The sequence below is a fragment of the Doryrhamphus excisus genome, linkage group LG22, assembly GCF_037039965.1.
Source record: "Doryrhamphus excisus strain RoL-2023G ecotype Guam linkage group LG22, RoL_Dexc_Guam_v1.1, whole genome shotgun sequence".
Classification (NCBI taxonomy): domain Eukaryota; kingdom Metazoa; phylum Chordata; class Actinopteri; order Syngnathiformes; family Syngnathidae; genus Doryrhamphus; species Doryrhamphus excisus.
The window spans coordinates 11,761,595-11,784,437 of record NC_136378.1 but is presented as its reverse complement, the minus strand read 5'-3'; the positions used below and the strand labels follow the sequence as shown (position 1 = coordinate 11,784,437).

Sequence of the window (22,843 nt, the reverse complement as noted above, 5' to 3'; positions counted from 1 at the left end):
CATGGATTGGCTAAAAAGTACCACCAAGTGGAGACATTGGAGGATCATGTGACAATGCAAAGCGGGGGCCAAACAGGATTAACCCCATATCTTGCTGTGAAATTGAATACATCTATATTGAATCTATGTAAAGATGTTTTTCTGCAGGTCTCCGAGCTACAGTACCTAATAGTTGAGCGTTAAACGCCGAGATCCGTGACCCCGATGCATCACTGTTTGAATTTGAGCCTTGAGCAGCAATCAGGCGAAATGTCGTGGAGGCGCAGGCGAAACTACAGAACATTCTAGTCTAGGAAAGCCAACAGCAGCTCTGCCTATTGAGACTGTGAAGTTAACATGGCAGCAGCGGCACCGAGTCTCCCGGAAGAAACAAATGTCGAGGCTGTGAAGAAGGTCTCCTTGCAGGCAGATGCCTCTAAAGCAATGGCTGCACAGCAGAACAGACCCTGTGGGGGATGTGACAGATTTTCCGTAATTGTGAACGAGCTTGTGCGAGCTTGTATCATTTATAATAGATGTGTTAAATTAATCAGCAGTGATGGACTGAAAATATGAAGATGACAGTTAAATGAGATATGGAGAATCAAAGCGGATAGCAATCAGTAACGTCTCGTGTAACATCTCATTTGACTTTATTTTATGAGTTATTAGCACCTTATTGTCAACACACAAACAAATATTGTGTGCAGCCACAATGGAGGTCAGGCAACTGCTGATGTGGATGTTTGGTGTAAAGAAAGGACGGGCGCTATCGGGCTAGTTTGTTCATTTGCATTGTCGGTCTCCTCCTCGACCCACACAACACACTTCCTGCCTTCAAAATAAGACCACTTTGGATCAATAGTTTGGAAAATGATTATGAACATGCATCCGAGAGTTTTACTACAACAATGACAAAAGTTATGTATTATGTTTTATATTAACAATAACAAGCATCTCTTCAAAGGTGATAATTTTCACTTTTCATTTTGGTGACACACATTAATTGGCACATCAAAGGTGATGCAAACCTGTTCTTATGGAAACTGTGATGCACCCTCAATAAACACATGAGGTCTCGGTGCATTTTAATGGTGATAAAGAAAATGGAAATTTGAATTTTGTGGCTGCTCCAAGGTTTACCTTAGGACATTTCAGGATAAGACAACTACATTGATAACATAAATGCGTCAGAAATAATGGGATAATAATGCTGAATTTTGACAAATACTATCAGAAAATCAAGAATATTAAATTGTACGTATAATGGATATGCCTGGATATTATTTGTTGTTGTGTTCATGCTTTTCATCAATCTCTTACATGACTAATAATCGATCTATTTGATCTAATTCAATTCGAGATCTGTTTTTATTCCGTCCATACACACCGGATTCTTCTCACATGGACTCAAATTCATCAATGCGCTGCTTGGTGTTGCCCTGACGAATCTGACGTAGGGTCTTGTATTTGTCACGGCCCGCCTTCACATTCTCAGCGTGGATCAGGTCATTGAGGGTCTTTTTACTCTCATCTACAGCTTGAGCCAGCTCGGCGCTCAGGAACTGAAAGAGAACACAAACAGACGTAGCTCATAGCTGAGACTATTCACAAGCCTTACCCGTCTCTACTCAATCCCAATCTCAAAACATTTCTTTGTCCATGGAGAATAAATCCATGTCTGTGTCTGGGATTCCATGCAACATAGTACAGTATCTTGTTTTGCTTGGAAATAAGGTCCAATTGTATCACGGGAGGAATAGATTAGTGGACGAGACATGCAATATGAAGGAAATCGACGGAATGAACATTTCCTGCATCAATGTTCAATTATGTAGAGCGCACCTAGTTCTGGGTAAAACGTGCTTTTTGGAGGCAATTTAGATGCCTCCTTAACAGCAAATGTAAAAACCGCTATACTGTACTGGACATATAAACACAGAATACACACAAAAGCAGGCAGTAAACACCAGAATGAGGAAGGGTAGGAGTAACAAAACACAACCTAACATCACTACAAATACTGTTTGTTTCTCTTTAGTCATCAAGCATCCTTAGTTACCAGCCTCAAGACTCAAGACTCAGGACTCAAGACACAATTTTGATGACTTTGGACTCGACAAAATCATCAAAGACTTTAGAATTAAAGACTCTGGACTTGACTTGGACTTTAGTCTGATGATTTGAAAACACGGTGGTTGAGCGGTTAGCAGGTAGGCCACACAATCAGGAGATCAGGAAGATCTGGGTTCAACTCTCCTGCTTGGGCATCTCTGTGTGGAGTTTGCATGTTCTCCCTGTGAGTACATGCGTAAACCCCGCGACCCCAATGAGAATTTGCGTAATAGAAAATTAATGGATGGGACAATGCAACTGAATACAAAATGCAGTTTTATTATTAATGGAGGAAAAAAATCTAGTCCAGTTTGGAAAGGAGTAGCTGGCCAAAATGACACCAAGAGTGCAGTGACGCCTCATCCGAGAGGTCACAAAAGACCCCACAACAACACCCAAAGAACTCTAGGCATCACTTGCCTTAGTTCAAGTCAATGTTCATGACTCCACCGTAAGAAAGACACTGGGCAAAAACGACCTGGGTGGCAGAGTTTCAAGACGAAAACCATTGCTGAAGAACAAGAACATTAAGGAAACATCTTTATGATCCCTGACAACTTTGGGAAAATACTCTGTGGTCTGATGGGACAAAAGTTGAACTTTTGGAAGGTGTGTGTCTCATTACATCTGATGTAAAAGTAACGCCCCATTTCAGAAAAAGAACATCATACCAGCAGTAAAATATGGTGGTGGTAGTGTGATGGTGTAGGGTTGTTTTGCTGCTTCAGGACCTGGAAGACTTGCTGTGCTAGTTTGAACCATGAATTCTACTGTCTATCAAAAACTGTTTGTGACCTCAAGCTGAAACAAAATTGGCTTCTGCGGTAGGACGATGATCCAAAACACACCAGCAAGTCCACCTCTGAATGGCTGGAGAGAAAAAAAAAGAAGACCTTGTAGAGTCCTCGTCAAACTCTTGACCTGAATCCGATTGAGATGCTGTGGCATGACCTTAAAAAGGTGGTTCATCCTCAAAAACCCTCCAATGTGGCTGAATTACAGCAATCCTGCAAAGACGAGTGAGCCCAAATTCCTCCACAGCGCTGTTCACTCCACTGTACTTCAGATTTTCAGTGAATGTGCTAAGTAAAATGTCTCCCAGTTCAAAGTATTTAACTAACGTTGAATATCCAGCCCTTTGATTGTGCCTCACTGAATGCATCGTTATCATACAATCAGCTTTAAGAACAAACAACTAATGAGTGGATTACATTTCTGTGCACTGACTGAAACCCGGAATTTGAGCTTCATCTTCAGAGACATAGTGATAACATTGTGACTAAAATACGTAAATATCTACAAAACTGTGCCAAAGTCTACCATAAGCTACTTAGGAACTTTCAACATAAATGTATCCATACCTTCAAGTTCTTCTGCAGTCTCTGGTTCTTTTGGGCTTCTGTTACTCTTTCCTCTTCACTGCGATCACGGACCATGCCTGGAGACATCAACTCAGCACTTGCTTCAGCGCTGCTCTCATCGGTCTCATCGTGGTCATGCATGTGAAGGTGAAGCGAATCCTGGATGTGGATACCCATTATTTTCATCTTCAGCTCCTCTTTGGTTCTCTCCAGATCAGCTTCCACCATCATCGCCTGTCAACGGACACAAACACGATATAAATAAGACATCGGACTTGGAAGTCACGTTGCCAGTTTGTATGTTAAAAGTTGAAATACTTAGAAAGCAACTGGCGGGCCGGATTCAAACGCTTGTTGAGCTGCATGTGGCCCCTGGGCCGTAGTTTGCCCACCCCTGGTCTAGACTCTTCATACAGATAAAAGTGCCACTCTTACTGTGCCACCAAAGTTTACATACACTCAACAACAATCTAAAAACACTTTTGGTTTTGCTGCCTTTCTCAATGAGCTGACCTCAAAAGGTGTCAAACATTTTCAGTGCACACAAAAAGCCAATTTCTCTCAAATATTTCTCTCAAATCGCTCCAAACCTGAGTTAGTGCCGAGATCATTCAGCCACCTCACAGCTGTGGCATATCAAGATGCTGATTAGTCAGCACATGTGTGTCTGGGGCTGGCCACAATAAAAGCCCTCTCCAAAATATGCAGATGAGCTCTCATTAGGTGGGTTCTGACAGTTCATACAAACATTCTTCGGTTATGCATAATAATTGATGTTGCAGCAACTGTTCAAGTGGCTGGTCTCAGGACACCTGGGAGGTGACTATGGAGATCCTGGCGTGGCGCCGTTACACGTGGTTGGTAGTTGTGAGGTGGGTTTGATGACATTAATATTCAATTCACAGGAAACAGCTCTCCCCCGATATTTATGATAACTGTGGCATTGTGCTGTGATGCACGTTTTTGGAGTGGCCTTTTATTGTGACCAGGCAATAATCATACGTTTTAATCAGCATCATGATAAACCACACTTTTGAGGTGGATGACAAAGTGCTCACTAACACAAATTTAGATGTGAATAATATATAATAGAGAGATGCCTATTGAGTACATAGATGAAGTTTTACATCTTTCAGTTCAAAATTGTATTTGTTATAGAATGTTTTAATTAATAATAGCTTTACCGGGGTGTGACTTACTAATCACATCTACCCATACATTTTCATCTTTGAATATTCTTGCCTGTTTGATTCCCTCCTTCTATCTTCACTTAGTAGTGCCAGACATTCCCTCTATGCTCATTTTTGATTCATCCTTTATCTGCCTCTTGGTTCTTTCATTAATTCTCACCCTTTTCTGCCATCGCATTGCCTCCTCGTCCTTTTTCTTTTTGGCATCTTCCAGCTGGGAGATTTTCGTTGTAAGCTCTGCCAGCTCAGTGGCCTATCCACGTGTGCACACAAATGGGCAAAGAGTTAAGAGTGCTCCTGTTCTAAGGTCACTGTGCTCTGTCTCTGTGTGTGTGTGTGTGTCTGTCGTGACAATAGTTGTGTGTGTATGAGTGCATGCACACGTGTTCTAATGCAGAACCGAGCTGGGATTTATTCAAATCATTCAAAAAAAAAAAAAAAAACCCTCAAAAAGAAGTTTCTTTCACAAATAAGTTTGGTCATTTTGCAGATTACTATAGTAGAGGTTGTGGGAAAGAAAACACAATCTGTTAACTACCAGTAAGGACTAGGACATGTTGGAGTGTCAGGAAAGGCAAGCAGATGCTCTCAAAAGAGATGAGTTTTGAAGAGATTCTTCAAAGTAGCAAAAGAAGCCCACATCTGACGGCTATTAGTTTCTTACACTATTAGGAGTCATGTGGACATTCGAGTATGGGTGCCATAAAATGTGGATGAATGACCATCAACAGGTGTGATCATTATTGTTATATCAGAAAATGTGATATACATACCGTACATGTTATATTGTCATATTGGTATTTACCAGCTCTTCCTGACTTCTCATCTCGGACTGGGAATGTTGTAGCAGGGCTGCTTTAGCCTGCATGGCAGCTCTGTGGTCGTTGTCCAGGTTCTCGGCTTCCTCTTGTGCTAGCGTCCTCTCCTTCTCCAACTCGAGAGCCCTGCGAGTCTGCTCCTCCAGCTCTGAAACGCAACATCCAGCACAGGCATACAGCCATGCGGTACAGTTATTGTATATATTACATTGCGGGGGGGGGGGGGGGGGGGATTCTCATATTAAGAATATTTCAATATGGTAAGTCACTTACTAAAATGTTCGCAAACAAAAAAAAATTGCAATACTCAGAAAGTTGTCAGACCATCTTGAGCTCTCTTTGTCTGCTCTTCAATCTGTCGCAATCTCTCCATCAACTCCATGGTCTCACGAGCAATCTTCTCCGTTTCCTTCTCGGCATTTTCACGCTTTTTTTTCTCACTCTCGAGCAGAGCCCTGACAGGAGAATTGTGCATAAATACACGTCTGAAACAACTCCATCCCCTGACGGTTCTTTCTTAAGTACAGAGAGCACACTGTAAATTGTAAAAAAAAAAAAAAAAAAAGAGAGAGAGTAAAGTCCTCATCATTTTCTTTACCTTTCCATCTGTCTCTTGTTCTTCTCCTCTTTGGCTTGGGCCTTCATCTGCTGCACCTCGATGGTGTCAGGTTTTCGTCTGCGCATGTACAAGTCATGGTTTCCCATGCACAGCGCCAGGATGCGTTTGTTGATGCGAAGACGAGGCACATAGAAAACAAAGTCCTTTAACACACAAACCTTCAGTGAGTTATGGCATCATAAAAACATATTCATTACTAAATAAGCCTAATGTTGAGACTGTATATGATGCTCCATTGCACATACCGGAGACTTCTTGTCAATTGGTTTAATGACAAACTTCTTGTCATTGAAGGAAATATTTCTGATCTCACTCCAGGGGAAGCCAATCTTTGGGGTCAACCTGTAGAAGATTGGAATACTTTGTTATAGCACAGACCGGACGCAAACAACTGGCAAAATAGTGGAGGGATTACTGTAAACACGACTTCAACATGACTCATATAGCATAAGGAGATAATGACAGTCGACTGTGCAAGTGGTAGATTCCGGCTTTTTATGGGGATTACTTTCCAGGAAAACTTGATTTTGTAATTTTGCCCATAATTTTAAAAATGTTTCCACTAATGGATCATAATGTAAGATGATCGATGAACAGATGGATTTGGAGTCATGTAATTGTCACCATAACTATGGTGCATTCAAGGAGCACTGAAAAAAAATGTGAAATCTCATTGCTTGACAGAAACTTTTGATTGACTAACATATTTCTGGTAATTAACTCGACTAACAAGCTTGTGATTATGTTTGCCCTGTTATTGCTGGATTCAACAAAAACTATAAATTGCTAAGCCATCATGTGTGAATGCGTATGAAGGCAAAGATGCACTCACAGGGATGGAAGCAGTATAATCTGATCGGATGCTTCATCATGTAATATTCCTCATCTCGTTAAGCATGTCCGCAACAAATAAAACCATGAACATTACCATTGCTGATCAATCCATAAACTGATGTTCCAGAAAGGACTGAGTGGGTTGGGTCACAAATGAGCAGCACATTTTGTTCTTTGAGTATAAAACCGGTATGCTTATTGGTGCTAGGATAATGCACAGCTGAAGAATAAAAATGTTTTAGTGCACAATAGAATTAGTGTGAATATCTCTCAGCTTGGACCAGGAAGATTTTCAGCAACATGGAAGAACAAAACCGGTGTGGACAAGCGACCCATTTTAGTCTTACACTAAAAACCTGGGTCATTTCATGAGATGTGCTCATAATTCCAACCCAGTTTGCTAACTATATACTCGAGCTGATAACCATGCCTTCTGAATGGAAGACCTACTTGTCCTTTTTGTCATATATGTTGAGGCCCAAGGAATCCACTCCTAACCAGAGCTCTGTTCCTTTCTTGTTCTTGATGCTGAAGTAGTTGATCCCATACATCTCCAGATCCTGGGCTATCTTCAAGTACTCCACTATGGCGTCCTCCCTGTGATGAAGAGTCATGACATGTGCTGTGAAACACTTGTTTCCAAGTAAGGATGTACGGACTTTCTGAATCACTGGGCTGGGTTACCTCAGCATTCCCTTGTGCTCTTGATGCCACACTTGGATTCTTTCCTCCCACTCATTCTTATTCAGTTTGTGCTGCTCTAAAACCCTGGTTTTATCAGTAAAGGCGACACACCAGGTAGAATTTAGATGACGGAATAAAGTTAAAAGTTCCTATCCAGAGGATGGACTAGCTACCTTTGGGGCAAGAGCTTCTCTCTTGTTAGGTAGCCTGGTACATGGTAATCTTTCCTGAAGTCTCCATGTTTGACCTGAACCGAATAAGAGGCCAACAGCACGGCGGTCTCAGGTGGACAGTAGATGTCATCGCTTAGGATGCTTTCTTTTACCTGAAGGACAAAGAATGAGTTATCTCATATTGGTTTACAGTGGATACCCGCACATATGCCATTCAGTCTTCACAGCCCCGCAAATTTGCTAATGTTTTGACAAAAGATCATTTTTACAATTTTTCCTTTGAAAATGGGCTTTTTTTCAGCAGAAAACAAGTCATTCACCTTAAAGGGGACCTGTGCTCATTTTCTGCACTTTGTATTGAGTTTGTATTGTAGACTCCTACAGAGCAGCTACACAGGAAGCTTTCTAGACCATCCTGATTCTGCACCTCTTTCTGGAGTGTTTCTATGGACTTCCTGCTTCTGACCCAAACGGTCTGCCCTCCTCTAGGTACGCACACTCAGCTGTGATTGGTCACACTCCTGCTTACAATTGTCACTTTTATTGTAAATGTTGATCTGAAATCAGAGGAGAACCTCAACAGCAGTAGAGTTTGGAGAAGTGGAGCGAGCCATGTGTCAAAAGTAGACATTTTTATGAGCATATCAATTATTCACAGATTTTTGTCGTTCTCTGGTCGGCTTGAAAGGTAACGCCCATGGAAAGTGGGATATATTGTATTCATATTTATGGAACTCAAAAGAATTATGTAGGTCTTAATGTCTAATTAATGCACCTAAAACTATTTTATGTGCACATGAATTCCCTCATGGAAAACCTGAGAGAATTAGCGAGCATGCAACTCATGGTGGAACCCCCTGAGGTTGTTTTGATTGGCATATGTTTTGATTGAGATTCTTGGTTTGTCGATGTATCATCATGGCTCTATGAATATGTAAAGCATTTGTTCACATATAAAACAGGTTCAAAGGGTTTTCAAGCCTTACAAGTGTTGAAATAATATTTTTAATATGGTTATATTAGTTAGTGTGCAGCTAACTAAGTGCAGCTAGCGGCCATCATGATGTTAGCTTCTCTTGGGTAGATGGTATTCCTCACTAACCTGCAGAAAGAAAAGATGCTGCGTTGCCTCCTGGATGAGTTCCTCTGCAACATCCTCAGGGTAAAACTTGGCCCTGAACTTAATCAACAGAGGGTTGTTTCTTTTCACATCTTGAGCAGTCACCTGGGAACAGCACCCCACAGCAGAGGGGTTCATGAAGAAAAGAGCTAATTAACCTCCATGGATTGACAAAATCATTATCGCTGTTGGATCTTTATTCATGTGGAGTAAAGTTTCTCCTCACCCTCTTGTTGAGCTTTAGCCAGGTGGAGAATCCTTTACTGTCATGATACTGCAGACCGAAGAACCACGTTTCCCTCAGCCCGATTGTCTTCACTATCTAAACACAACCACTTCATCACATGACTGCTCAGCAAGCGTGTGTCAAGGAGAACATACCTGATCGAAAAGCTGTTTGCCGGTGGTGCTGGGCAGGATGGCAAACTCCAGCTCAGCGTCCATGCTCGTAACTCGAACATTTATCTGCCATAAAACATAGTCATGAAGTATTTGTCACCAAAGAGGCTTTGAGGAACACACAGAGGAACAAGTGGATGACTACTCGTTTTCTACATTTTTAGGCTCTTTGGAACTTAATTTGTTGGGTCTCGGACAGAAAAAAAAAGAGTTTTCCTTACATTCTTCTGTTCAACCAGGAGCATCCAATCACAAGAGGTTGATGGGGACTACAATAAGAAAAATGAAGCCCAAAGTATATTTTAAATGGAAGTGAAATAATTCAATAATGCATTTAATAATAATAAAAATGTAAAAACTAGGATTGGGATGAAAAGATGATGATCATAATGTAGCGGCATGGATGCACCCTCATGTATATGATTTTGAGTGATGCAAACAAGTGCAGTTATATGCTTCGTGACAATGTTGATTTTAATATGATGTGTACTGTTAATTGTGAATATCTATACAACCAACAAAAAACATTTTATTATGGCGTGTCATTATGTATTGTCGATTGTTTTCTTCCTATACACACATCAGCCTAGGCCACCATTAGATTTGTTGTTTTAGCATAGCAGTGGATCATTCACAGACCCACAAATTTGCTGATTTTTGGTCAAAAAAATATTTGTTTTATTTATTGTTGGGTTTTCGCCATAACCTTGTAAATACGTGATAATAAAAAGTGAAATGTACAGCAGAACACTGTTTTCAGTGTTTTTCATCAAGCATTGAGATTTTGCACTTTGCTTGGCGGTCTTTGAACACACCATAGTGGTGTTTACAGAGTGTGCTATTGCAGAGTATTAGTGTACCGTTGTAATAATACTATTGGTGTCGTTGGCATCATATTCCTCTACGATTCCCACCCCTAGTTAAAACAGTGTCACTGTGTATGTATCTTTTTTGTTTGCCAGTCGCTGCTGTCAGCAACAACAATAACCATAACAATCATAAAAATATTGCAAAATGTTTGACTTTCATCCATTGCTCTGTTACGCCATTTTAGACTGCAAAGTTCACAAATTCCACACTATTGAAAATGTCCTTCACTATGCAAACGAAACAATAAAAAGTTGTTACTCACAGTTGACATTTCTCTTTGTTTTGTGTAGTCTGTCGTGAAATGATTCTTCTGAGTAACGGCTTGTCGCCTTTTCTCTGTGGAGTCATATGAAACCGCTTGCAATACCAACAAGGATTAGAGTGAGCTAGAAAGGACCATTGTATTGTTCCCAAGTACTTCTCTCCAATTTAATCCAAAGGCAGCCTGGGGCCCACACGTTGCTGAAAGCAGCCTTCATATGAGATCACTTCTCCTCGTCGGGTTTTGGCTGTGCGTCACTTGTCTTGGATCACGGTTTTATGTCATACTAGGGTCCAGGTCATAGTGGGTTCCAGTTTCATTGCAAAATGATTGCAGTATCAGTATCGGATTGATATGAGTGTGATGCAATTGATAGATTTCCGAACTTGTGTTGTTCATATTTTTACATCGTTGATATTATATTATTACATTTCTATATGGTGATTAGTGATTCCACTCGGACTGCAATCAACAGTATTTGTGGTGGTTGGTTGTCCACAATAAGTCGGACTTGTTTCCAGTCAGGGTTGGACTCTGCCAGAACTGCCCCTGTTCATTACTTCTACAGACCGAATTTCAAGGTGCAGGCAGGGTGTGAATGGGTTCCGGTTTGGTGGCTGCAGGATTGGATCCTTGTTTTATGCAGATCGTCATCGAGACGTGATCGCAAAAATACAGTTTACAAATACTGACAATCAGGGGTGCCGCCAGGAATTCTCGGTCCCATGAAAAAAAATCACCAACTACACCCCAGCCTGACAGGCAACAAGCTGCAGCTATAAGTACTTTGTAGGTAGTGGACCAAACCATTTCATGTAGCAATCAATGTATTGGGGGGTGTCAGTCAATATGGATTTGGTCAATGTGAATATTTAACTGTTACTACCAATTACAAGAGATTGTTGTAATCATTATTTGATTGTATTTAAAAAGAAAATCATAACCTGATCGCATTACTTTACCTATTTATTGGGGCCCCTGTCAGTCAGGGACCCTTGGAATTGTCCAAACTTACCCCCCCTGCTTACAATATAGTATTTAAATTGAGTAGTTACACGTTACTTACTATTTTTTGTTTTTACAGTTTACGTTCTGTGGGGGCAGACTACTTCCTGGCCCGCCGCACACGTCACACGCAGCTCCAGCTTCACCTTGCGGGAGCGCGCTCGTGTGCACAGTCACGCCGACTATTGTTTTTTATATCAACAGTGAGACCACCGGCCGACAAGACAGCACCAGCTGGGCGACCACTACTGGGATTTCTTCACCATGACTGACGAACAAGAAATCATGTGCAAATTAGAAAACATCCTGGAAGTCCGGTAAGGCTGTGAAATTGAGTAATAAAAACACACGCCGGTCGCTCGATAAAGGTCAGCGAATGCAACACAAAGATGAGCCCCCACTGGCTGCTTTGTTACCCTGTTAGCTAACCTTAGCTTACAGCGGCAGCGGAGCTACTCTGCTAAACGGACCGGCTAGTAGTCGAACCTTATTTTCCATGAGCAAGCCTTGCATGTAAATACACGAGTACTCCTGGGCTGTAGCTGGTATGTACTTTATCATGGTACGCTCCTTTACACATCCGAGATGTGTATGGTAATTCCAGATGTGGGCTGCCTAGCCATCCTGTGGTTGAGCTAGCTAATTAGCCAGCAGCAGTCTGTCAAATTCTTGAACATTGCTTCGTTTTCTGTACTGAAAACCAACAACTGTGCACTCAGAATTTAATTTTAAGCAATATTTCCATTCTCTATTTGAAGGCTTGTTTTCCCAATCCTCCACTTGCTTCGTTGCTTCATGCTAAATCTGAGTGATGTTATAAAAAAATAGGTTTTGACTCATACTTTGTGTTTAATGTCGTTATTATGTAACCGTGTTGCACTGCATTGTACTGAAAGGTATTTATAAGTAGAATGCCGAGCCACAGTATGCTAATCTCAGGCGTATTGCTTAATAAGGCATTATATCATATACACATTTACTTTTTAAAACAGGTGTACAGAAGGGATATAAATCTCTTTGGGATATATGATTTGATTCAAATCTAAATACACAGGTTATGAAACGATTAAAAAGCTATATACTCTAAATGTCATAATTTTAGAGTAGAGCTGCAACAACTAATCAACAACTAGTTTGGTTTGTGAGGAGGTAAGTCATCACCTAATTTGCATAATTGACCATGAAGCTTGTGCATGTACTTTTTATGGATATTGTGGGCGACAAAACAAAATGAGCAAACCATAGACAGTAAAAAGAAGCATGATTAGAAATACAAATTACTGGGTGATTTTTTTTGTTTTGTTGTATGTCATGAGCAAGACGGAGCCGCCAGTGAGTGCTTTTAAATGGGGATGTCCCACATGGAAATGAATGGAAATGATCATAACAGCCGAGCATTGTTGTCATTGCTAAAGACATTGCTAAAGCTCTTGTCTCATGTGCACGTAATGTCTACTCAATGTTTAATTTCAGCTTTCATTCATGAGCGAGTTAACCATATATGTTCTCTTTATGTGCCAACAGGAACAAAACAATCCAGATGCAGAAGATCAAGTCTCGCCTGAAGATTGAGTTTGAGGCCCTGGAATCTGAGGAGAAGCATTTAAAAGAGTACAAGCAAGAGATGGATCTTCTCCTGCAGGAGAAGATGGCGCATGTGGAAGAGCTGCGGCTAATCCATGCAGATATCAATGTGGTGAGTTTTATGCCACAATTACAGAGAAGCAACCTCATAATAGCAGAATCTTTCATTTACTTTCATGTGAGTAAAAAACAAATAAATTAGATAAAGGAAATGCAATTGCAGTGTCATAACACTGGCATGTCACATAATTCATGTTGTTGTTTATACTGTTTATTTTATGTGTGCTTTCGTGCTTGCACAGATGGAAAGCACCATCAAGCAGTCTGAAAACGACCTGAACAAGTTGCTAGAAACGACCCGGCGCCTGCACGACGAGTACAAACCTCTGAAGGAGCATGTTGATGCGCTGAGGATGACTTTGGGTCTGCACAGACTCCCGAACCTGAACGAAGAAGAGGAGAAGCTCTCGCTGGAGTTAGTATGCCGCACACACACACCATGCAGGTGGTCCTTGGGTTGCGAGCAAGTTCCATTCTTCCAGTTTCAGTATAAGTCAATAAAAGGATTACATACAATAATTAATTATGAAAAAAGAGAATGTCTTACTTTTACACTGGAATGGGCTTTGGAATAATATATACTATCTGTGGAAGGTGCTGAGGTAGAGTGTACGAGATCACTTGCAGGCCTTTCTACCTTTTTTTGGAAGGATAACCTCCTCTTCTCACAGATCTTTTTGCAACATCACACAATCATTAGCGGCCTCTACAATGTACTATTAGTCTGAACAGGTGTGAATGTAGTGCCCTGTAGATATTGTGCATACCTGCATTAGAAGAGTACTGTTTGTCCGTCCCGTGGTTAGCACTACTGTCACAAGGTTCCGGCTTCAAATCTTGGTCTCCACTATTATTTTCTGTAGGTTGTCAGGCTCATTAGTGGCGCATCTTATTGTGAGAAGTCATTTTGGAGTCATTTTTCAGGAAGTGCCTGCTGTAATTGTATTTGAAGGTGTGATAGAGCAACTTTCAAATAAATGAAATCACACCTCATTGGCCCGTTGGGTGTTAGATACATTTTCCAAAACTCCCCATGAGAGTACAAAATGAGCTTGCAGTCATAGAAAATCAGCGGGAAATATCAAGAAGCTTTATGAATTTGCATTGTGTTAATAGCATATGGTGCCTAGATGGATATCATGGTTGCAGGAAGGGCGACCCATTACATTTGTTCTTCAATGAATGCAGACTCCCATCACAAACCTATTTTAGGCGATAGAGAGCATAATGAAATAAGATCTCTCTGTTTTTTTTTGTTTTTTTTTTAAAATGGACCAGTGAGGCATAAAAACCAAGGCCGAATTTCTTTCCCAGCTCTCTTTGCCCACACAGAAAGACACACACATACACGCAAACACCATTACTATCACTATCGAAAACTTTGGCTCAGCGTTGTACCATTAAAAAAAACACACACACACACACACACACTTGGTTGTTTCTTTTGTGTTGAGTTTTGATGCTGCTGATGTTTGATGGGATGGGCTTTGTGCTGTGCTGCAAATGAGACTCACACGCAGCCTCGCTCTCGTCTTGTCTTTGCCTTCAACAGTTACTTTGAGAAGCAAAAAGCAGAGTGGCAAAAGGAGCCACATGAGCCCGCTATCCCAGAATCCCTCGCTGCAGCTGCAGCGGCGGCCCAGCAGCTTCAGGTGTCCCGAAAGCAAGACGCCCGCCAGACAGCCACCTTCAGACAGCAACCACCACCAATGAAGGTATCGCCAGTGTGTGTCTTAAAGGACGACTTCATAACAATAATACCTTGGATTTATATAGCGTCTTTCAAGGGATCCAAGGACACTTTACTTGTGTTTCGTCTCCTTATGAGTTATTTGGGTTGTGTCATTCCTATTAATCAAAGAGAACTCACTGTGATTCTCGCCACTAAAATGCTACTTCCTGGAGAGAAAAGTAAAAAAAAAGGTTGATTTAAATGAGTAATTGTGTGAATGCTGACTTCTTCGTTTATTTATTCCTCTTCTTCTTATTCCGCCTCATGTTTTGTCCGCTATCACTCGCCACATTTCTTAACTGATTCAAGCCAGTCCAATGTCAGCCCATTCAGGACGCTACCTATCAGGGTATTTTAAAACTTTTCCGTAAACGTTCATTTCGCAGACCCATTGATCGGAACTAACGCTACGTTCGTCAACAAGGTAAAACGCCCCCCCCCCAATCATGTTGTTGTGTGCTAAGCAGATCAGACTATAGTGAAACACGCACACAAAAAACAGTCACTTCCAATGTCCGCTCTACTGGTGGAATAGCATCAATAGTATCTTTCAGCACAAGACGTGTGTTCCTTATTGAGCTGGTAAATTAAAAATAAACCTAAACCAGCATCTTGCTGAGTCTTTGTACTGATGTTATTGGGTCTAAGTGGAGCTGGTATCCTTCAGTCTGTCCTTTTGTTTTGTTGGTAGCCTGTGGAATCTCAGAGTTGACCAACTAGTCGGCTTATTGCCACAACCTTCAACAATACACGCACAAGGCATGATACTGTATATAATCTAGCGTTAATGTTTCAATACTAACAACACAATACCGGCATCATTGGGTTGCGTTACTAAGGCTTGAGGCATCACTTTTAGACATTACTTTTAAACATTACCAGACGTTTCCTGGGTGCACTGATTTCACATACGTATATTGCCATTTCCGTCAACAGCAGCGGGTCAAGCGCATGTAATCATGGCAGACTTTGTGAAGCAACAATGACTGCCTTTGTACAACTGAGGATCCAGAGCCTTATCTTTTTGAGCCTGAATATACGGCGGATGAGCTCCAGGTTTTAGAAGCTGAGCCCACAAGAAGAGAGAGTGAATCTTCCTAGCAGATGGCGGGCAAGTCATTACACCGGTATGGCTTTGTGGCGCAAATGTCGGCGTTTTCCAAGCCATGGCGACACAAATGGGAGTGTTTCTGCTGCATAGGAGGACAGGCGCTAACAAACCCTTCAGTGATAGAAACTTTTTTCCACCCACCCAAAGTAAACCAGCTGCATTTTGGGTATCCTTGCTGTGGGTCGTTTAATGAATCTAAACACAGTGATATCTGATATGGGCACCACATTGAAATTGGGCACAGAGACAAGCCTACAGGTATGTTTATAAAACAGTGACAATTGTAATTACCTGTAACGGTGACCTTTTTCTTGCATGAGAAAAAGCCCGCTGTTGTCATGTAAACAACGGTCTCATGAAAATGACGCATCAACCTTACACCTGCACCGGCTCCTGTATTCCCGCTCTAGGCTTGCCTGTCGTGCCACCAGCAGATTCATCGCAACGCTCCCATCTGCCCCCTGTGCAAGGCCAAGAGTCGCTCACGCAACCCCAAGAAGCCCAAGAGGAAGCCAGACGAGTAGACTCGACTCGCTGTTTACAGCCAACTGGCCCAGGACGCTGATCCAGGATCAGTCATGCGCACAGAAGCGACAGCTCAACACATTTGGACAACTTTAACTAATTCTAGTATTATTACCTTATTCGCTTTCAGTCAACACTGAACCAGGATCAAATCATATCGACGTGCGTTTAATATGTAACTGTATGACTTCCTCATTAGGTTTATTAGCCGTCATTTTTATCCGTCATGTTTATTGCCTTAGATACTGTATCGTATTATACTGTTTGCTTTTTATTTCTGTGCATGCATGCTTCCTTGGTATTGTGATTTGTGCCAAAAATAGGTTTCATTGCTACATTAACTTAAATAATGTTGTTTTAATGTTTACAGTGTTTAAGTGACCACCCACCTCCATGGGGTCAAACGTCCAGACTTGTTTGCTTTAAATTGTGTTTTAATACAGTGATATGAAAATAAATGTCTTTTTTTATACCAAGGAGGTGTATTTCCTATTTTTTTCTGTCAGGCTGTGCTTCTTTTTCTGGTAGCAATGCTCCAAGACACGTTGTGTGTGCACTGTTACTCAAAGAGTGAGTTCACTGGTATGCTGCTTTCACCAGCAGCAAGAAGACTACGTACACGTTAAACAGGATGGTCACATATACATGGGGAAAGGAAAAAAAAGTTTAGTTGGACCTCTGTCAAGGCTGAACAATTGTAATTTGCATCCACAAGATAAGTCATATGTGTAAGATAAGCATTCGGCCTCATGGAAGATTCTGTTGCTTTTTACTATGCGTCCAAAGTCTTACAGCATTACATAATCATCACATTAACCTCAGATGGCCACTCCCAGATTGCAGAACTCCAACAAAGCTGGCTGTCCTGTCCGCAGTCCAGCAAGGTACCGATCACGTTATCGTCTGGGGCTGCATGAGTGCTGCCGGCACTGGGTAGCTACAATTCAATGAAGTCCAACATTTAAACTTTAAACATGTTCTGTGTGACATTCAGAGGTAGACCCAACATGAAAGAGGTGGTTAGTCGTAGAAAAGATGTCGATGAAGAACAGGGGAGCCAGAAGCCAATCAGACTGTGAACCATGGCAACCATCACATTGCTACTATGAATGATGATTAACGTAACATGGTAATGACAGTTACTGTTATTAACAGCATTATTGTAACCACATATTAAATGCTTCATGCACACTTACTGAAAATGTATCATACCGAAACACGTGCCCGACTGGGGCGCATGTGATTTTAACAGAGACAATCAAGGCAATCAAGAGGCAATCAAGGCAATCACCAAAAATTGCAGCAGCAATACTGACACCTAGTGACCGGTGTAGAATACAACATCTCATCACAATATCTTTGAATGCGCCTGGTTGAAAATGCTTGATGAAAAACCGTGATCGTGTGAAGCTGCAACACGGCGAGGGATCACCGTACCCGATTCACTTGACTGGGTGACACCTAAGAACTCAAGTCAGTAAAAGCAATTAAGTTCCCCGTCACTACTTCAGACCTGAACCCTATCGAGCAACTGTGGGCTCAAGCAGAACTTGGAGGAGACCAAGATGTCCAATGTCCACCCGCTTGGGAGACTGAATGTGGATTCCAGTCACAACATGCAGCTGTGGTGAATTCCATGCCCAAGAGCATTAAGGCAGTGCTTATTTTTGGCACATTTCAAATATTTTCATTGTGAGATACACTTACCTGTCTCCTCAAGTCAGCTGATATCCCTCAAACACAATATAGAAAACTAATTTGTCAGGCCTGCATATGAAATATGAATAAATATTTGACTGCGCCGCAGCATTGTTCTTTATATTGTACAAATCCTGTCATGTGTGCTGTATCTGAAAAAGGACAGCAAGGTCCTGCTAAATGAGTTCTTGTAGTGTTTTTGTCACGGTAACCCCTCATTTCATCTGTTGCCAGGGCAACTCCACGTTCCTTCGTAGTTGCTAAGGCGACCACAGGTTGCTGTGACCCGCATATTTCCACAAAGTACTTCCTCCCAAATCCAGACAGGGGCAATGGAGGGTGATGAGGCGTTCTTGCACGCATGCTTCCGAGATAAAATTAAAGAATGCTATTGAGTTTAATAAATTGGAGTAATATACTCATGTCTACAAAACAACAGCAGAGAGGACTGGACTGCGGCCATGGCTCATGGGTGTATTTAGTCTGTCTTTCAGTGTCTGGTACGGCAATTGTGTTTTTTTTACGCCTGATAAAAGTTTTCAAGGCCACAGAAGGGTTTTCTCCTGACAGTGGGAAACAGAAGGAGCTCTACAGCCCACAGCAGACAGAACGTGAAGAAAACGCCAGACAGGTCTTGTCAGTCATACAATTATACAAATTAGTGACTCCTTACCCTTTTCTTCTTGAAAGTTTGGACCCTCAGACCTCACTCCGGGACCTTGAGACACAAGGTCAATCAACGGCATGGGGGTGGGAGGTGGGGGCTTGCAGAAGGTCACACAGGCCGTGTGTCGTCTTCACTCGTCCACTGTGGCTTGTAAACGTGACTCACACTCTGTCTGGAAGGTCTTTGCCCCCACCGGGGCCTCACAGCTGCTGGTGAGGTCAAGGCAAGGACGCCAAATGGGCTTCCTCATCCTCCATTCCATGTAGTCTGGAAACTAAGGGTGGGCGGATCAATACATATTGATAGCATAAATAGTTACATTGTTGCTATTGTATACATTTATAAGAGCTGTCAAATGGTTATGAATTTTAATCAAATTAATCAGTATATATTATCAGTATTATTATTAATCACCATTTGCAACTATGTTTTAAAGATGCAATTTTTTTTACAGTATTTTATGAAGAAAAACGTAAATGACAGGACACAATTACATACGTCAAATCAAATCATAATCATATTCAAATCAAATTTACTGACCCCATAGAGACGTGAAATGGTTTGGTCCACCACTGCATTCACTGCATTCATAGCTGTATGGTGTTGCTTGTGCGTTTCCAGCAGAGTGAAACAATGCTGCCAGTGCCGAGGAAAATAATGTCTGGAAGTGAAAAAACGAAAGACAAAAAGGTAATGAGAAGAAATTCAAACAAAAAGGGTGTCAATATGTAACCTGCTTTTTAATTTTTTTTGTAGCCTAGCAAGTCTATCTGTCGTGAAAATGAACCTGTTAGCTTAATGTCCACAATGAAACAAGCTAGGCGAGTGTTAGCATGTTGTGCTAGCCTACAGGCAAATGTTTAGCATGTAATATTAAATCAGTTGTCCGTCCCACATTTAGTAGATTTGACAACAGATGAGCAACACACCAAAATACACAACTCGAGGTAAGGTTGAGCGAGTGAGGTAAATGAAACAACCTGGCAAGGCTTAAGAAGTTCATTGGGATTGCCGTCAGGTGTGTGCTGGCGACTCCGCCCTGTCAGGACCAGAAATGCACTGCAAGAGACAGCAGATAGGTGGCAGCAGAGCAACATCAGCAGAACATGACTATATGTGTATTTAGTCATTTGGGGGCCCAATTCACACCTTTTCCTTTTTTTTACATGTAATTTAGAGCACATTTTCCCCTGCTTTTGAAATAAATGCCTATTATGTGTCAGCTTAAGTTGCTACACTAAAAAACAGTTTTCCAACACGCCTTCTCTCCCCTGAGTCCGCTCTACTGGGGTAACTCCACGCCAACAAGCCTGCTTCCAGACGTGCGTGGTGACATAGTCCATTGGATGAGACGGGAGGAGCAGCTGGCTATCTGCTTATGGAATATTGGGCATTTTGATGGAGTTTTCAGCATGTGAACTCAGACTAAAACATTACTATGTGATTTAAATTGAAGAAAAAAGTTAAAATGATTTCTTTTGGCGTTCACCTCAGGGACACTTCCTGTAATCAGTGTGCCATTACTGCCATCTAGCGGAGGAACCGGAGAATGAGGATTTTTTTCCCCCCATTTCATGTGTAATATGTATTATATGAAATTGCATGTATTATCTTATTGTGTCCCAGTCAGATATTCAAGGAATGTTTTGTCATCTCCTGCAAGAATGTGTTACATTATATTAAGACTTGCTAAGAACAGCTGACTAAAAACATCTCACAGCCTTGCAGCTGACGCTTACTACAAAAATGGCTGCTGTTTGGGGACGACGGACGAGATGGCAGACTTCAGCTTTTATTCACCTGTAACCTGGTGATTACGTTATTGTTTTCTGTGCATATTTAATTAGGGCATAAATACATAATAAACACATTGGTTCTATTACACTATCTCTCTTTCTCTCTTTCAGACAGAGTGTCACTGCTCTATCACCTTTCTAATTTTAAGCCTGAGCTTCAACTGGCCAAGAATGGAAGTCCAGCCAGGCCCCATCTGTGGCCTAAATTTAGCCCCCAGAAGATTTAGTCCCCTCTTACAGACACAAACACACCATAGAACACTTTTGACGACTCACAGGTCGGTGAGAGCATCACACCCGTGACACACTTACTTCCTTTCTTCCATGTTACTCCAAGGTGATTTACTCACTCGGGAATAACAAGGTGAGTGCTAATGATGTGCTATCTTCTCATGAAGGCCTCCACATGATGTCTGTCTAGATTCTATTAGTAAACTGCAACATTGGTCCTTATTTAGAGTGGTTGAGATCTTTCTTCATGTCTCATATTACCTGGCCTCGGCAGATGGAAGAGCTTTGACTCACCAGGGGAGAATGATGGTTGTGGGCCATACTGTCAACATGAGTTTGATGGACATTTCCAAGATCTTCTCCCTGCTGCAGCCCAAGGAGGAGGATGAAGACAACGAGCTGAGCCAGGCTTTGAATAACGCCGTGAGCAGCAACGACGTCACTCTTCTCTCCGAGCTTCTTTCTCAGGAGAGCTACAGGAGGTGTATCAATGCCCGAAGCGGATGGGGGGTCCCCGTAACCCCCTTACGGACCGCTGCTGCTCTAGGACATCTGAAGTGCCTAGAGCTTTTAATGGAGCATGGAGCAGAGGTGAGATCTTTCACAACGTACAGCACAGATGAGTGACTTTATGGTGTACAAATAATGGACAGAAGAAGCAGGTCTTCATGAAGCTGTGCTTCTGTGTCCACGTCCAGATAGACATCTTGGACGTAAAGGCCCAGACGCCACTGTTCACAGCTGTTAGCGGCAAACATCTGGACTGTGTGGCGGCCCTGCTGAAGGCCGGGGCTGACCCCAACGGCAGCCAGTACAACAACTGCTCACCGGTGCTGACCGCAGCCCGAGAGGGTGACGTGGGCATTCTCCAAGAGCTGCTCCGCTTCAGAGCAGAGGTGGACGTTCGACCTAAAGTACCAGATTGGGCGTCCAACGCTACAGCCTGTAGAGGGCCTCTTTATATCTCGGCAGTGTATGGACACCTGGACTGCTTCAAACTCCTCCTGCTCCATGGGGCCAACCCCAACTTCAACTGCACGGATGAAAAGATGCTGGCTCGGATAAAGCAACCAAAGACAGTGCTGGAGGTGTGTTTACGCTACGGCTGCGGGGTGGACTACATCCAACTTCTCATAGACTTTGGAGCAGATGTTTATCTCCCAACTCTTATTATCGACAAGACAACCAAGCAGAACGAAGCCTTGGTCCTGCTGCTCAAGGAAAGGGGTAAGAGTCAAATGAGGATTTTTGTCACATTCAACCTAACTGGTGTAACTTTATGTTTCTGTTTCAGTTTGCCCCAAAACCCTGATGTCACAGACACGCCTCGCAATACGAAGTCACCTTTTGTACGCCGATAAAGAGCCCGCCATTGACAGTTTGGACATTCCTCTCATCCTGAGGAACTACCTGAAGCACATCCCAGCTGGACTCACGTGCCTTTCCAGTTAGCACCAGGTGCTCCAGCAAAGATTAATTTCTCCCAAAATAGATTGTATGTATATCCCAAAGAAATAAGATCTCATTTAACCTGTAATGTATAGCATACATGTACCACTGTTAAAAAGCCCACAATTATTACATGTTTATGTCTTTATGCTTCACTGAAAGCAGTTAAACATCTCTAGTATTTTTATGGGTGTCCCCCTGCGCTTTTTCAAAAGGGTGTTTTGGTCCCCTGAAGTTGTTACCAGTCCAAAAACAATGTGATGCTGTATTACATGGAGTTGACAAGCACTAGGACCAAGCGGAAAAAGGTGGCTCAAACTGAAGCCAATTCCACATTAGACCGCCCATAAAACCATTGATTGGCTGCGCCGTTTTTTTTGTTACTAACGTGTGATTGGCCGTCCCCGCTGTCACTCCATGAGTACATAGACTTGCACATCCGGTGTTTGGGTGGCTGGCCAGGGTTCCAATGTTTATCTGGTATTGTAAATCGTTAACATAATGGGTGTTTGTTCTTTCAGAGGTTTCATTTCCGATAATATTTAATCATCATCTGTGCCT

The 22,843-nt window shown here is 42.1% G+C and overlaps 3 protein-coding genes across 11 annotated transcripts; 2 read left to right on the top strand and 1 right to left on the bottom strand.

The window, feature by feature from the left end:
- Window positions 1-367: 367 nt before the first annotated feature.
- On the bottom strand, window positions 368-19,387 carry LOC131110148 (moesin a-like). 9 transcript variants are annotated; one of them, XM_058062931.2, is made up of 16 exons: window positions 11,491-12,355; window positions 10,425-10,498; window positions 9,514-9,561; window positions 9,275-9,358; window positions 9,120-9,215; window positions 8,876-8,998; window positions 7,774-7,925; window positions 7,601-7,684; window positions 7,367-7,513; window positions 6,328-6,424; window positions 6,062-6,225; window positions 5,788-5,918; window positions 5,451-5,611; window positions 4,806-4,898; window positions 3,456-3,689; window positions 368-1,544 (listed from the first exon to the last, which is right to left on the bottom strand). In XM_058062931.2, exons 2-16 carry the CDS (start codon window positions 10,431-10,433, stop codon window positions 1,380-1,382), a joined length of 1,788 nt encoding a protein of 595 aa, XP_057918914.2. In that variant the 5' UTR covers window positions 10,434-10,498; window positions 11,491-12,355; the 3' UTR covers window positions 368-1,379. The 9 variants fall into 9 exon arrangements, with proteins under 9 accessions (XP_057918914.2, XP_057918913.2, XP_057918912.2 ...); XM_058062930.2 differs by lacking the exon at window positions 11,491-12,355 and adding an exon at window positions 11,387-11,444; XM_058062929.2 differs by lacking the exon at window positions 11,491-12,355 and adding an exon at window positions 10,581-11,080 and having other exon boundaries at window positions 7,415-7,513.
- Window positions 11,578-16,917, top strand: zc4h2 (zinc finger, C4H2 domain containing). Its single transcript, XM_058062936.2, has 5 exons — window positions 11,578-11,746; window positions 12,954-13,125; window positions 13,316-13,488; window positions 14,626-14,788; window positions 16,327-16,917. Exons 1-5 carry the CDS (start codon window positions 11,694-11,696, stop codon window positions 16,438-16,440), a joined length of 675 nt encoding a protein of 224 aa, XP_057918919.1. The 5' UTR covers window positions 11,578-11,693; the 3' UTR covers window positions 16,441-16,917.
- Window positions 19,388-19,976: 589 nt separating the features above from the next.
- On the top strand, window positions 19,977-22,495 carry LOC131110149 (ankyrin repeat and SOCS box protein 12). Its single transcript, XM_058062934.2, has 5 exons — window positions 19,977-20,616; window positions 20,714-20,966; window positions 21,108-21,424; window positions 21,532-22,060; window positions 22,128-22,495. The coding sequence occupies exons 3-5, from the start codon at window positions 21,137-21,139 to the stop codon at window positions 22,283-22,285; spliced, it is 975 nt and encodes a 324-aa protein (XP_057918917.2). The 5' UTR covers window positions 19,977-20,616; window positions 20,714-20,966; window positions 21,108-21,136; the 3' UTR covers window positions 22,286-22,495.
- Window positions 22,496-22,843: the final 348 nt, after the last annotated feature.

Bases quoted from the DNA above. Each gene is read 5' to 3' on its own strand.
- LOC131110148 (XM_058062926.2), bottom strand. From the start codon at position 10,641: ATGAAGGCTGCTTTCAGCAACGTGTGGGCCCCAGGCTGCCTTTGGATT. The intron at 9,359-9,513 runs GTAAGGAAAACT...GTTTTATGGCAG, and splicing joins TCCTGGTTGAACAGAAGAAT to ATAAATGTTCGAGTTACGAG. The intron at 7,926-8,875 runs GTTAGTGAGGAA...TTTGTCCTTCAG, and splicing joins AGCATCTTTTCTTTCTGCAG to GTAAAAGAAAGCATCCTAAG.
- zc4h2 (XM_058062936.2), top strand. From the start codon at position 11,694: ATGACTGACGAACAAGAAATCATGTGCAAATTAGAAAACATCCTGGAA. The intron at 13,126-13,315 runs GTGAGTTTTATG...GTGCTTGCACAG, and splicing joins TCCATGCAGATATCAATGTG to ATGGAAAGCACCATCAAGCA. The intron at 13,489-14,625 runs GTTAGTATGCCG...TGCCTTCAACAG, and splicing joins GAGGAGAAGCTCTCGCTGGA to TTACTTTGAGAAGCAAAAAG.
- LOC131110149 (XM_058062934.2), top strand. From the start codon at position 21,137: ATGATGGTTGTGGGCCATACTGTCAACATGAGTTTGATGGACATTTCC. The intron at 21,425-21,531 runs GTGAGATCTTTC...GTCCACGTCCAG, and splicing joins TAATGGAGCATGGAGCAGAG to ATAGACATCTTGGACGTAAA. The intron at 22,061-22,127 runs GTAAGAGTCAAA...TTTCTGTTTCAG, and splicing joins CCTGCTGCTCAAGGAAAGGG to TTTGCCCCAAAACCCTGATG.